General features: G+C 34.2%; 1 protein-coding gene across 1 annotated transcript; it reads left to right on the plus strand.

The window, feature by feature from the left end:
• Positions 1–12,479: 12,479 nt before the first annotated feature.
• On the plus strand, positions 12,480–15,675 carry LOC126824963 (uncharacterized). Its single transcript, XM_050554426.2, has 6 exons — positions 12,480–12,747; positions 13,093–13,163; positions 13,630–13,770; positions 13,933–14,047; positions 14,321–14,393; positions 15,050–15,675. The coding sequence occupies exons 1-6, from the start codon at positions 12,658–12,660 to the stop codon at positions 15,163–15,165; spliced, it is 606 nt and encodes a 201-aa protein (XP_050410383.2). The 5' UTR covers positions 12,480–12,657; the 3' UTR covers positions 15,166–15,675.
• The last annotated feature ends 100 nt before the right edge of the window (positions 15,676–15,775 follow it).

Raw genomic sequence — 15,775 nt, forward strand, 5'->3', positions numbered from 1 at the left:
CACCATCTCGTCCTGATATAACGAATTATGGCGATATAAATATAAAATTTCTTGTATCGATTATTGATAAAGTTATTTCTTTCTGATCAAGTTCTTCAGGTGACATTTATCGATTACCGTCATGTTGAAGTTTATATATAGGTTTATTTCTAAGCTATGTCGACACAACAAATTTATATTAGTTTAATCATAGTACATGTTGTTATTCTCTTCTATAAGATCAATCAAACTTTCTTCCTCTTTGACGTGACAATACACTGAACCTACCAGAGCTGTAAAAAGGGTTCTTAGAAATATCAGAAAAACAATAACTCGATATCGATTATCTCAATGATGACAAATGCTACACAGGTTTATATTTTTCAGCCTCAAAAATAATAGTCCGAGTACGTATGAAATTTAAGCGCCAAAATATAGGGGGATTGTGTATTTCAGCTCAAAAGATTGAGTCGTTTGAACGTGAACCTAAAAAATGCGCTTATCCGGACACGTAACCCTTTTAAGATGTCGAGTCAATTTTTTCTTTGGGTGCCCTTATAATCGATTCCCGTTCCTTTAGTGGTCTATACAGTGAATGACCCATGTACTGTATGTAATAACGAAAGGTAAATTTCACCCACACATTATGTTTATAAAATAAAAGTCTGGTTTTATCCAGACACCGCATAATACAGCTTGAGACACCGGTTTCTATTTCAGATGAAGACTGACGGGTTTAAGTAATTTGAAAACGCATCACAAATATTGAGTTAAGGCCCGGTCCCAGTGTCCGATGGACACAAAACGTATGCAAAAAGGACACAGCGGACGAGCAAACTTTTGGGGGTGGTTCCATCCGTTTCATCCGCTCCAGAAATGGACAAAAATGGACGAAAATTTGCGAAAACAGAACGGAAAAGAACGAACGTGGGAAGAATGTAGCGGGGATGTTAAATGGAGGTTCATCGGAAGCCTAGCGGATGAAAGTGGATGACACCTCCGGCAAACTTCAGACATCCTTCAATATACCAGATATATCCCAGATACAAACGCTTTGTCCGTTTAGAAAACTGTATATACGAGATGCATACGCTTACATCCTTTCTATTTCCGTGCTACTAACGATGTATAGACGTTCCATGTACCTTATCTTTCCTCCCTCTTTCCGTTTTCAGCTGGAGCGGATGTGAGTTGCGAGGATGCCCAGAGGATGCAGAGAGGATACAGTGGACGTTTAACGGATGATAACGGACATGGAACGTTTGGTGCTCGCATATGTCGCGCATTTACATCGTACACGGCAGAAAGTTCATCCGTTATAAAAGTTTTGTGCAGCTCAAAACTTTTTGCGCGGATGAAATCAAAGTGAACGGATGCTCGATTGATAGAGCGTATGAAACACGTATGCAATGAGCACACAACGGATGCATGGCGTTTTCAAACGGAGGGCACGTTTTTTCCCCAATTTACATCCTCTTTGCATCCGTAAGTGCAGTGGGACCGGGCCTTTAGTTGCTCGTCCCTTAGGTACAGGATCTTAAGGGATTTTAACACAAATTAAGCAGTTTTATTCTCTAACATATTATTGTTATTGGCCCTTTAAATTGCACTTGTTGGGTAGTAGATCTATTCCTGTATATTATGACCGCCTTAAACATAGTTTTCAATTTAACAACAGAAGACGTATATAGTTCTAAATCGTCGTAAGTTCATGTTAATATAATACAACAATAGTCTAGTTAATAGCTAGTGTTTTCTTACTTCAAAAAACACATTGACAGAGTAAGTACTAAACAACTAGTCCTTGAGATGAAGAAAGAAATATTCACACCAATAGAAATCATTGTCGTTAACAGAAATGAAATTCAAATTCCACTGTTCTGCTCCGACTGGGGTAATGAAGACGGGCACCCGCCAGTGTGCTATTGATATAATACCACTAGCTAATTTGTTCTTCATTAGCCCAGTATAGGAACAGAACAGTAGGACGTTAAACCCAATTTCATTTCATTTTTCTATGTTCAATAAGTCCTATTAAAATGTCACAGAGTATCGATTGGACTCAAGCCCCCCCCCCCCCCTCACACACACCCACACACAGGTCATTTCAGGATTTTAGGACTAACATATGGTTCAATTTTATTTCAATACTTTGTTTGTGCGTAGGGGTCTATACCAGTGGGAGGAAACCGGAGAGAGCACACGAGGTCAGACAAGCTACCCCTCTCCTGGTCATATACTATATTTATAAAACCAATATCCAATATAACCCATGCATGATATTTATAAAACCAATAACAAATATAATTCACGTACGATATTTATCAATCATGTACAATATTTATCAAACCAGTAACAAATGTAATACATGTATGGCATTTATCAAACCAGTAACAAATATAATTCATGTACGATATTTATCAATCATGCACGATATTTATCAAACCAGTCTGTAACAAATATAATTCATGTACGATATTTATCAAACCAGTCAAAAATATAATTTATGTTCGATATTTATCAATCATGTACGATATTTATCAATCATGTACGATATTTATCAAATCAGTAACCAATATAATTGATGTATGATATTTATCAAACCAGTAACAAATGATATATTTTTGAAACCAGTAACAAATATAATTCATTTATGATATTTATCAAACAAGTAACAGATAAAATGCGTGTACGATATTGATCAAACAAGTAACACATATCACAGTTCATACAATTCAAATAATTTTATGTTATGTGCGGTACATGTAATAAACTAATAAATTATATGGAATTCAAGCTCAAAATACCCAGAATACGATATTCAACATACAACAACTTTAAAAAAGTACGTTAGTCATGGAGGATATTTGACATACAGTAACAAAATAAATTATTTGTAATCGATGGACGATATTGATTTTGTAAGATTTATTTATAATCCATGGACTACATTTAACATTTAATAACAAAATAATATATATGTAATTCATGGACGATATTTAACATTTAATAACAGAATAAAATATATGTAATTTATGGACGATATTTAACATTTACAGAATAAAATATATGTAATTCATGGACGATATTTAAGATGCAGTAACAGAATAAAGTAATTGTAATCGATGAAAGATATTGATCTTGTAAGAATTATTTGTAATCCATGGACGATGTTTAACTTCTAACAATATTGTTTATATTCGTGTACAATGTTTAACATATTACCACCATGTATTAGCAGGAATATATGTAATTCATGGACGATATTTAATATGTAATTCATGGACGATATTTAACAATTAATAGTAGAATAAATCATATGTAATCAGTGTACAATATGCAAATTATATTAATCATGCAGTATTTATAATGTAATATATACATATCACAAAGTCAAACAACTCAATCTTACTAAGAATAATTATCGTACATATGGCAAAACAAATTACAAACACCATTCGTGGTGTAGCCACAAGTAATTTAAAAATAGAATAATTTCTAGAGGAATAATTATATCCACTTCTAGAAAATAAATATAGGGTAGACTACAGATTGTATTTAAAAAATCAACTGAAGCGTTTCCTAAACGATGTATTTTCTACTTGGAATAACGAATTTGCAATGTTGCAGATTTATTTACAATTTAATCATCAATTTCACAATTGAAACGAACGATCAGCAAATTCCATTCTTGGACATAACTCCTTACAACCGATATAATATATATTTTAAAGAAGTTTTATAATTCTACAACAGTATAAATTGTGACACAACAACAACAATATATGTTGCTATGGGTACAAAAGTTGGTCCGACTTACGCAACCTTAACATTAGGTTATCTCGAAGAAATTTTATATGAGAAAGTATCCTCAACCTTCGATAAAACTTTTACCGATGTGATTAAGCAATAGAGGAAACAATTTTTAGATGATTGTTGGTGCACCGAAATCTAGAAAATACAGCTAAGTCTAGATGTCGACATTAAATTAACTGTTGAATCTAGTAAAGTAAAACTAAACTTTCTGGATGTCACGGTGAATCTTTAACCGAATGGTCAAATTGAAACTGATATGTACTATAAACCGACAGGCACACATCGGTATCTCAATTTTAATTCATGCCATCCTTCTCATACCAAACATAATATTCTCCATAATTTAGACAGACCATAGCTTCACAATCAGATATCAAACAAATACGTCTTAATCAGCTTCAAGAATATCTAAAAACAGCATCACTATCCGTCAAAACTAGTAGATGATGCCATTGGAAAAGCTTTCAGTTTGGATTAGAGCAAATTAAGGTGCCTAAAAACGATATTTGAAACAAAGAATTGGGGGGGGGGGGGGGTAAACCCCATCCAGCGAAAAAAAATTGTCGGTCACAAAATAAATGCAGTCGGTCGCAAAATAAGTGTAGTCGATCTCAAAATAAGTGCTCACTGAATTAATCACAAATTTTATGTATTTGCGCAAACCCGTGCACCTAAATTGCATACGTCTCGTACTCACCCAACACTTTAGTTTAAAATAATCCTTGTCAACTTATCATGTTTGAAAAAATGTTTTTTTTTACCCTTATTCTGTTGTCAGTTGGTCTAAGAAAAAAAATTCACCCCAGGGAGAAAAATAGTTGGTCTCAAAATAAGTGGAGTCACTGCAGTCGGTCTGTAAATTATGCATCGGCGACTGACGAAATGAATTAATGTGAACAAAGCCAGAATAGAAGGGGAAAATCTCAAATACTGAATATATGTGCACCTAAATTTCTTACGTCACATAATCGGTCTCAAAATAAGTGCTTGCTGCAGTCGGTCTCAGACTAAATGAATTAATGAGATAAACAATGCCAAAAAAGAAGAGAAAAATTTTGTGTGAATCCGTGCATCTCAATTGTAACGGTATAGTATAAAATAAACTGGTCAACTTGTCATTTTATGAGTATGTTGATCTAAGAAATTAAGAGAGCTTGTTACGAAGATTTTGATAATTATATTATTGGTTGTCATACGAATAACATTAGTCGAACAGATGGTAAAAAGTTATCGGAAACATAGTTTGTTTCATAAATACGTAACATAATCTTTAAATTATGAAATGTTAAGGCGATCTATTGAACTTAAGGATTTTTACTTGTTGCATATTCAATCCCAGTAGAAATTAAAACGTATTTTACTTATGTTGTAAGTATTTTCGGACCATCGGAATTTTGCAAAACCTTTCCCCAGACCCCAAAGTCCAGTAAATTGCATTTCAGAGACCAAGTGGAAGCGGACGTTAAATAGCGTACGTTAAATAAGGCTATTTCAAACACACACACACACACACACACACACCCGACCGTGCCTGCTATAAAATGATGTGATTGATTGGTATAGTTAATCCGAGCTTTTGACAAATAACATAAATTGACAGTATAGTCTATATTTACCAACTAGGTTACTGTCGGACAGCGACACATTTCTTTCGACAAAACAAGGAGGACTTTTCTTTCTCTAAAGTACGTAATTATGAACGTGACAGGAAATAACTGATAGATTCAAAGAGCCATAGAAACATACTTTCCAGTGATGTATAACACGATAACTGGAATTTCGTAATAAGACCCGTATTTTTGACATTTTAAACTCTCGCCACCGTCCCAACACCCTCTCTCTAAATTTTAGTATAGGCTAATCAACGTTAATCCAGTTTTTAAAAAAGCATAATCAGTGTGCCCAACAAATAAATGAATATACATGTAGGCTACTTAGAGAGAGGCAAGAGTATACATGAACGTGCTTTTCACTGATATGTAACATGATTCTGACGAACCTGTGTAATTCGTCCGGTGAACCTGTGTCACGCACTTTGTCATTCGGCGATACCGTCATCCTGTTTCTCATTCGTCAGGTAACCCTCTGACATTCGTCTAATGGATTTGTTAAAATGTAATTGTCTGTCTATCGTCTGATGATTTCGGTTATTCACTTTGTCATTCGTCTGATGAACCTCTTCCATTCTGTCATTCGTTTGATGAACCCCTGTCATTCACTTTGTCATTCATGTGATGAACCCGGGTCATTCGTTCGGTGAACTTGTGTCATTCGCTGTGTCACTCACTTTGTCATTCGTTCGTCCGGTGAATTATGTCATTAACTTTCACATTTATCCACAGAATGATCCACAGAATGTGAATATGCCAAAATATGCCGGGAATTAATCAACTATAGATTATGTAAACTGGAATTGAAAACAGGGACCTGTTTCACGAAATTTTAACTAAGATAAAATCCAAATTTTAGTAATTTGATTGGATAATATTAGATTGATTTTAGTGCTTAGCCAATCAAAATTGAAGTATCTACTAAAATTGGATTTTATCTTTAGTTAAGATTTCGTGAAACAGGCCCCTGCTTCTTATATATTATATGGTTCGACAACCAGCTAAGATTCTAGATATCATTGTATATGCCCTTTCTGTTAGTGAAAGATGCGCCTGGAACAAGCTAAGTGCGAAAACAAATTAATTACGATGCTGTCAGACTGCAATCATATTCACTGACCGCTAGGTTTCTATTATATAGCATCAATCCCTAATTACACTTCTTTAACATTTGAAAACAAATTAATTAGTTGCTGTCAGGCTGTAATCATATTCATTTACTGCGCGACTTCTGTTATATAGGAGCAATTCCTAATTATATTACACGTGCTATTTACTTTGTATCAAATTTTTCCAACTCAAATAACTATGTATATCTAGTTTTGAAGCATAAAGCTCACTGCCAATCAACGAGCACGCCGCAAAACGTATTGAAAAAATACCACCTACGAATTGTTGATCTTTGATGTGATGTGAACTGTTCCGAACAGATCCGTCTCTTCTGAACCAACCTCATGTGATAACTAGTGACACATGCTGAGCACGAAGCAGCAAACGACCATGTTTATTAGAACACCTGGTGTCAATTCAAATTAAGTGGGAATATGTCACTTCCGAGCGCTTAGCGATGAAAGTTTCAATACCAGATTCTTGTTTCAACCAACGATTGGAAGTTTTGCAATTTGTGGTGTAAGTAGACACGGGTACGTTGATCCTGATCGTCCTGTTACGCTTCCAGATAAATAATATGGCTCAACCTTCAAACGTTTCGTCCTGTATGGACAACCTGACAATGATTCAATATTCAAACGTATCGTCCTGTATCGGCAACCTAACAAAGGAAGAATTCCGTGTACCGGGTATTAACGAAATCCTACTGGGAAGTCTATTTATAATTGCTGACATTGTATTTGTGGCTCAGAATATTGTGATCTTACATGCCGTACGTAAACTGGTTAGTATTTCAAAAGCCTGTCGCTGGATTTGGTATAATGAATTGGTTGTAGAAATAGGGATTTATTTGTTTGCTCTGGGAATAGACACGGCAGCTTTTTTCTTAGAAGTTGAGTTTAGTAACGTAGAGTTGACCATGATGATTATCTATATGTATACATGCCTGAGTATGTCTCTCCATATGTTAACAGCTAATATGTACAACATATATCTAGCATTCCATCTCACGTATGATTATTCGTCTATTAGCGAAAAGAAAATTCGTATTTTCTTGCTGGCTTCTTGGTGTCTCAACTTTCTGATCTCTTGTATGGTCTTGTTTGATAATAGCCTACTTGTCCCACATCCAACTTCGATGGTAGATTTCAAACTAACAAAATCAAATGTCTGGATTGTATTGATTCAGATTGCGAATTTGGTCATTTATCCCACTGTCTGTATTGTATATTCGTTTATACAAATTAAGAAACTCCAAACTTGTAACAGAGCTTTAAGTAATGCGGTCCAAGGTGGTTTTCGGGCAGGGTATAAACTAGCCTGGCTGTTATTCAGGTTTTACATGATACAAATTATATCACTGTTACCTTATATAATTTTGGTCTATTTTGGTCACACACTTAGAAATTACGACATTGGTGTTCAGTGGCATGGGGTACAAAGTGTGTTCATGGTAATAGCCAACCTGGCACCGATTTTTAAATTACCAATATTTGTCTTGAGAAACAAGGAATTGAAAAAAATGCTGAAATGTAACAGCTGTAACACGGTTGTTCCTGCTTGACAAAGTTGAGTCTATAGGAATAAACCAGAAACGCTTAAGAGTCTTCACCGGGATGCCCGAGAAAGACCTGGTCGCCTTTAAAGTGCTGTCAAATGTGTATAAAGCTTTGTTTATCGGATACTGGATACTGCTCTCTCCTTCATGAAAGAATTATTCACATTCTACAAACAGGGAAGTCATCTTTCCTATTAATAGTGCCCAAAAGAATAACCAGAGAAAGGTCGACGTTTGTTAAATTTAAATCGGAGTTAAAAATACGCTTGTTGTCCCCCGCCTTTCGAAGAAAGCCGGGGACTATTGAAATGGGTTCGTCCGTCTGTCTGACTGTCTGTCCGTCCGCCAGTCTGTCTGTCCGTCACACTATTTAGGACACAATTACTCTCTTTCTAATTGAGCTAGAATTCAAACTTGGTGTAAGTGTTTATTAGGTCAATGCCATGATGGAGTGCGAAGATGAGCATTTTCTGCTTATGGCAAGAAGAGATAAGCAATTTGATTTGTTGATGCTTTGAGACAAGATAACTTTAGGTCTAATCAAGTGAGAGTGATGAAACTTGGTGTATAGTTTCATTACACCAATACCTTGACTAAGTTCGATAATGAGCATTTTCTGCTCAGCGTAAGTAGAGCGATAAGCATTTTGATTGGCCGAGACTTTGGAACACAATAACTCTCCTTCTAATTGAGCTAGAATGATCAAACTTGGAGTAGGTGTTGATTGGGTCAATGTCGTGATGGAGGTCGAAGATGAGCTTTTTCTGCTTAGGGTAAGCAGAGATAAGCAATGTGATTGGTTGAGTGATAAAACTTGGTGTATAGTTTCATTACACCAATGCCTTGACCAAGTTCGATAATTAGCATTTTCTGCTCAGGGTAAGCAGAGCGATAAGCAATTTTATTGGTCGAGACTTTGGAACACAAAAATCTCATTCTAATCGAGTTAGAATGTTCGCACTTGGCGTAGGTGTCTATTAAGTGAATGCCTTGATGGAGTTTGAAGCTGAAAATTTTCTGCTTAGGGTAAGCAGAGATAAGCAATTTGATTGGTTGATGCTATGGGACACGATAACTAAGTTCTAATTAAGTGAGAGTGAGTGTATAGCTTTATTACATCAATACCTTGACTAAGTTCGATAATGAACATTTTCTGCTGAGGGTAAGCAGGGCGATAAGCAATTTGATTGGTCAAGACTTTGGAACACAATAACTCTCCTTCTAATTGAGGTAGAATGTTCATAATTGGTGTAGCCTAGACGTTCATTAGGTGAATGCAATGATGAACATTTTCTGCGTACGCTAAGCAGAGATAAGCAATCTGATTGGGTGATGCTTTGGGGCACGATAAGTTTGGTTATAATGAAGTGAGAGCAATGAAACCCCGAATATAGATTCATTATATCATTACCTTGACTAAGTTCGATGGTGAGAATTTTCTGGGTAGGCTAAGGAGCGATAAGCAATTTGATTGGTCAAGACTTTGGAACATAACAACTCTGCTTTTAATTGAGGTACATATGTAGAATGAGGCGCTATTGAAGATGACTAATAATAATAGTATTGTTGTTGTGTCACAATTTGTATTGCCGTGGAATTATAAAACTTCTATATATATCGGTGATAAGGAGTTATGTCCTTAGTTTCACTAGAATGTCCAAGAATGAGATTTGCTGATCGCTCGTTTCAATTGTGAATTTGATGTTTAAATTGCATATCTGCAACATTCCCAATTCCTTATTCCAAGTAGAAAATGCATCGTTTAGTTGATTTTTTAAATACAAACTGTAATCTACGCCATGTTTTTTTTTTCTTCTAGAATTGGTTATACTTATATCTCTAGAAATTATCCTATTGTTAAATTACTTAATTGTGGCAACACCTTGGTCCCCATCACTATACCACGAATGGTTTTGTAATTTGTTTTGCCAAATCTACGATTATTGTTAGTAAGTTTTATTTGTTTGGCTTTGCGATATGTATAAATTACATTATAAATAATGCATGATTAATATAATATGCATATTGTACACTGATTACATATGATTCATTCTGCTATTAAATATTAAATATCGTCCTTGAATTATAACGTCCATGAATTACATATATTCCTGGTATTACATGGTGTTAATATATAGGTGTAATACTATCGGGTTTAATTTGTTTCGTCAAATGTAAGGTTATTGTTATGTATATATTACATTATAAATAATGCACGATAAATATAATTTACATATTGTACATTGATTGCATATTATTTATTGTTGTATTAATTGAAGTACATATATTCCTGCTATTACATTGTGTTAATATATGTTAAACATTGTACATGGTGTTAATAAAAACATTATCTTAAACATCGTACATGAAAAAACCCCACAATATTGTTAGAAGTTAAATATCGTCCATGGATTACAAATACCTTTATTCTATTATTAAATGCTAAATATAGCCCATAATTACAAATACATTTTTTATTACAAGATCAAAATCGATTACAAATACTTTATTCTGTTATTAAATGTTGAATATCGTCCATGAATTATAAATAAATTTTACAATATCGTCCAGCGATTACAAATATTTTATTCTTTTACTGCATGTTAAATATCCTGCATGACTTACATGTACTTTTTTAAGGTGTTGTATGTTGAATATCGTATTCTGTGTATTTCGTGTTTGAATTGCATATAAATTATTAATTTATTACATGTATAGCACATGTATTACAAATACTTCTGTTATTACATAAATCTATCTGAATTGCATGAACTATGATATGTATTACTGGTCGTACACGCATTATATTTGTTACTTGATTGATAAATATCGTACATGAATTATATTTGTTACCGGTTTGATATATATCATACATGAACTATATTTGCTACTGATTTGATAAATATCATACATGAATTATATTTGTTATTGGTTTGATAAAAAGCATACACGAATTATATTTGTTATTGGTTTGATATCTATAATATATGGGTTATATTTTATAGACATGTTATTGGTTTTATAAAATAGCATGCATGGGTTACAATTATTGGTAACTGGTTTGATAAATATCGTACATGAATTATATTTGTTATTAGTTTTATAAATATCATGCATGGGTTATATTGGATACCGGTTTTATAAATATAGTATATGAATTATATTTGTTACTTCTGTTATGAATATCGTACATCAATTATATTTGTTACTGATATTGAAAATAAAGCAATATTTAAAGTATTAGATCACATATTAACTCGGCGCCCGAGGGTTACAACGCAATGCCAAGTATACCCATCTCAGGACATGGTTTATATACTTTATCCATTTCGATTACAATGGATGGGAGGGGGCGAAAGGTTAACGCGTTAGATCGCAAGGTCTGCTATTGAGTTAAATGCTTTGGTTTCGATTTCCCGCTTGTAAGTGACAAGGAGTAAGGTAGCCTGTACAACCCGTGTGTTTTCCCGGGCCCTACGGTTTCCACAGGTAAAGACCCCTATGCACAAGCAAATTATTGAAATAAAATTGAACCATATGTTGGTCCCGAAATGACCTAGTTTGTGTTGAATGTTGGGGGAAGCTTGAGTCCCATCGATACTCTGTGAAGGAAGACATTTTAATAGGAATTATTGAACAAACAACACATTAGCTAGTGGTATTAGGGACAAAGTATAGTCGTCCAGTTGAACCAAAAACCTAGGTCCCGTGTACCGTGTAAAGAACACTAGGCCATACCGCCGCTCTCCGGGCACAATTCCCCCCGATATTACAATGGCGGATGCCCGTCGTCATTAGCCTAGTCGGAGCAGAACAGTGGAAATTGTATGTCATTTCTGTTAACGACAATGGTTTCTATTGGTGTGAATATTTCTTTCTTCACCTCATGGATTTATACTTGCTTTGTCGGTATTTTTTTGTAAACGTCCAACAGGAAGAAATGTCAATAGGTCTTTTTGAACAAAGAAAACACTAGCTATTAACTAGACTATTACGAATAGTGTTGTATTATATGAACACGGACTTAGGACGCGTTTGAACTATAAAAGTCTTCTGTTGTTAAATTGATAACTGTGGATCTATACACAACAAGTGCAATTTAAACTTCGGGGCCTCTATTTCTAGAGGAGCCCCAGCAGTGACTTCAATCCACATCATTCTAAAACGGCGACACGATTGCTATATGTATTGAAATACGAAGGAAATCTTATATTCAGATGTAAAATATTTAACATCTCAACTTTCGTTTAAATAGCGATATCAAGCTATTGTTCTGATATTTCTAAGTACCCTTTTTATAGCTCGGGTAGGCTCGGTATATTGTCACGTCAAACAGGAAGAACGTTTGATTGGTCTTATAAAATCGAATGAGAACATGAGCTATAGTGAAACTATTATAAATTTTGTTGTGCCGACATAGGTTGATGACGCACCCGACCTTCCTATTGAACAAGGCCTATATATAAACCTTAAGAAGACGGTAATCGGTATTTCGATACATGACACCAGAATAACCTGATCAGAAAAATAGCTTTATCAATAATCGATACAAGAAATTTTATATTTATATGTTTAATATTCATTATGGCATCCATCATTAAGGAAGATATCGAGTTACCCTGGGAGTTTGAAGGTTGTCTAGCGTTTGGCTTACACAACGTTTTTACACCCCAGGTAAGTGTATATCATATGTATTCACCGTTAGTCTCCAGTCCGCACGTTCCAGTTGCCCGGCACATTATGTATTATACCATGGTTGTAAAGGCCGACTCTGTTCTTCACTCAAGGAAATATATTTGATTTCGCCATAATTCGTTATATCAGGACGAGATGATGGATACCTATGGTCTAAGATATTTATTTGGATAACTCACAAGATATTCAGACTTCACTCACCTAATTAACTCAAATCTTGCTCTTAGTCATTTGTAAAGACGCAAAAGCACTGCACGGAACAGTATATTTTAAAACTTAATAAACCTATATATATAAAGTATTACACTATTATAATATTGACAGGAATGTAACGAATTGATTGAAAAAACAGAAGAGATGGGATATAAACCTGCTTTGATAAATGACGGTTATGGGTAAGTTGCATTCGCTATTAGAGATTGAACAGTCACTTCTTTATAGAATAAAACAGGTTGATGATAAAAATCTACATCAGATACATGGTGCACCGTCGCCCACTCACCTGTCCTGACTGCCAGCTACTTTCCGTTCCCAGGCTAAGTTCCATTGTTTGTTAAACGATTAGGGGATATCGTATGAGATCATGTGATGGTTAAACGTGGCCTACATATACGTGTGTTAGCTAACTGTAATAATAAAAACAATATAAAATATAATAGTATAAATATAAAATGCTATAATAAGACTATAATATATAAAGTGTTTTTATAAAAATATAATAAATATATAAAGTGTTATAAAAATATAAAATCTAGTAATAAAAATAGAATGAAATAAGAATTATAAAATGAAATAAGAATTATAAAATGTAATAATTATAACAAAATATAACAGGTTAGTAAAATATATATTTATTTTCAGACAGGTTCTTGAAACAGATGTCAGAAATAATACTCGATGTATCTGGGATTCGAAGGAACAAGCTGAAAGAATGTGGAATCGTGTTAAAGATTATGTTTGTAAAGAATTCCAAGGCTATCCAGTTATAGGATTAAACGAAAGGTACAAGATCTATTTTTAATTTAAATTAAACGATTGTATTTGGGGAAGTAGGAGTCGAGCACGTTCTTGAAATACCTCTACAATGCTGTCACAAATAAATAACTGTAATACGTTTCATTTCATTAATAATTTAATATTTATTTATATTTTTGTTTTTTATAGATTGCGATTTTTAAGATATGATCCAGGAGAGTATTTTAAACCACATTATGACGGATGTTATGTACGAGATAATGGTGAAAAAAGTTTGATAACTTTACAACTTTATCTAAATGAGGTAAACCTATAATCTCGAAATCACTATTGTCACAATTTGTAACAAACGGCCCCCAACTTGTACAGCAACGTCGTTTCGCCCATCTGGTGAACCAATGTGTAACGATTTGAGATTTGAGACACTAATATGTTGGATATATATAATGAAACGATTGATCCCCACATTTTGGTAAAGAGTTTCATTCCTTCTTATATTCATTCGTTGCTACAGTAAATTTACCCCAAAAATATGTTTCCTGAATTCAGACGCAGTTTGTGTACGTATATTTTACAGGGATTTAAAGGTGGATCAACAACATTTTTATCCTCGCGAACAGGGGACCGAGTGGAATTTGTTCCTAAAACAGGTAAACTATTTAGAAACTAACTCGCAGTACGTATGTTAGGACTATAACCAACTAACGTTGTTAAGATGCGCTGGAGGTCCAAACAAAACGGTCTCACCTCAGTTTCAGCATGTTTTTGGTCATCCATAGGCTAACGCCACTGACACTTACTTTCAGACAACAAATTTAACTGACGAAAGTAAACTGTCAACAGACTGGGAGTCATCAGCATTCAACTAGTGATTTATAGACTGTTGGCTTAGTATCTCTCCAATGGATTCCGTGTATAGGCTCAGCTCGGAACTGACCTATGGGGCATTCCACAAGAAAAGGCGACCGGTTCAGATAGTGATTCGCCATCCATAAACAATTTCCAAATATATACGATGTTATGTTTTCATTCACAGACGACTGAAAATAGACGTGATTGGCGATTACTGACATATCAGCGATACAGATTATATAACGCGTTTCCTTTCTAGAAGAAACAAATTAACCATTTTCGGTCAATCCCACCTCACAATCGAGACAGTTCTAAAATTAAAAATAATACTACCCGTCATGTAATCTTCAAAATAATACACCAATGATAAACAACATGATTACAAGAAAATAATACTTATTCTGATATCATCTGGTTGTACACGGAGCTGAAGCTATTCCTGATTTTGTTTCAGGAGCTGTACTAATATTTCAACATGATATGCTACATGAAGGTTCATTGTTAGAAAAAGGTAGAAAATATTCGTGTAGAACGGATATTATGTTCGGTAAAGATAAAATTCTCGTGTAGAAGAGGTATTATGTTCGGTAAAGATAGTGATTGATATGCACTGTCTTTGTTAATAATAGTTGTGTAGGTCCCTATTCCTTTTGTCATAATGTTCCTTAATATATGAAACGAAAATAAAACGCTGTTTATTTAGTATGTCTATATTTCGCTTTTGTTAACAGTTGTCTTTTATCGCTTGTCCAACCTACCCCTACGCGCAAGCGAATTATTTAATTGAAATTAAACCATGTGTTAGTCCCAAAATGACCTAGTTTGTGTTAAACCCCATTTCTCTCTTTCTCGTTGTCTTTCATGTATTATGTTAATCATTGTCTATTAGTTTATACATATATTGTTTTAATCATTGTCTATTAGTTTATGTTAATCATTGTCTATTAGTTTATACATGTATCATTTTTATCATTAAAGTTAATAGGTAAAGATGTCGTGTGTATGATAATGAACAATCCATGCTAGATCATGTCTAAACCTAAAACGTTTATAATAAAATAAATTAAATAATCCCATTAATTATGTTTTATGTAAGATCCCAGAGAGAATAGAGAATCTTCATAGATTTATCCACCCAGTTATTTGATTTCCTGTTTCACAATTGTTTAATTACGAAATG

This window comes from Patella vulgata, chromosome 6, assembly GCF_932274485.2.
Source record: "Patella vulgata chromosome 6, xgPatVulg1.2, whole genome shotgun sequence".
Taxonomy (NCBI): Eukaryota; Metazoa; Mollusca; class Gastropoda; family Patellidae; genus Patella; species Patella vulgata.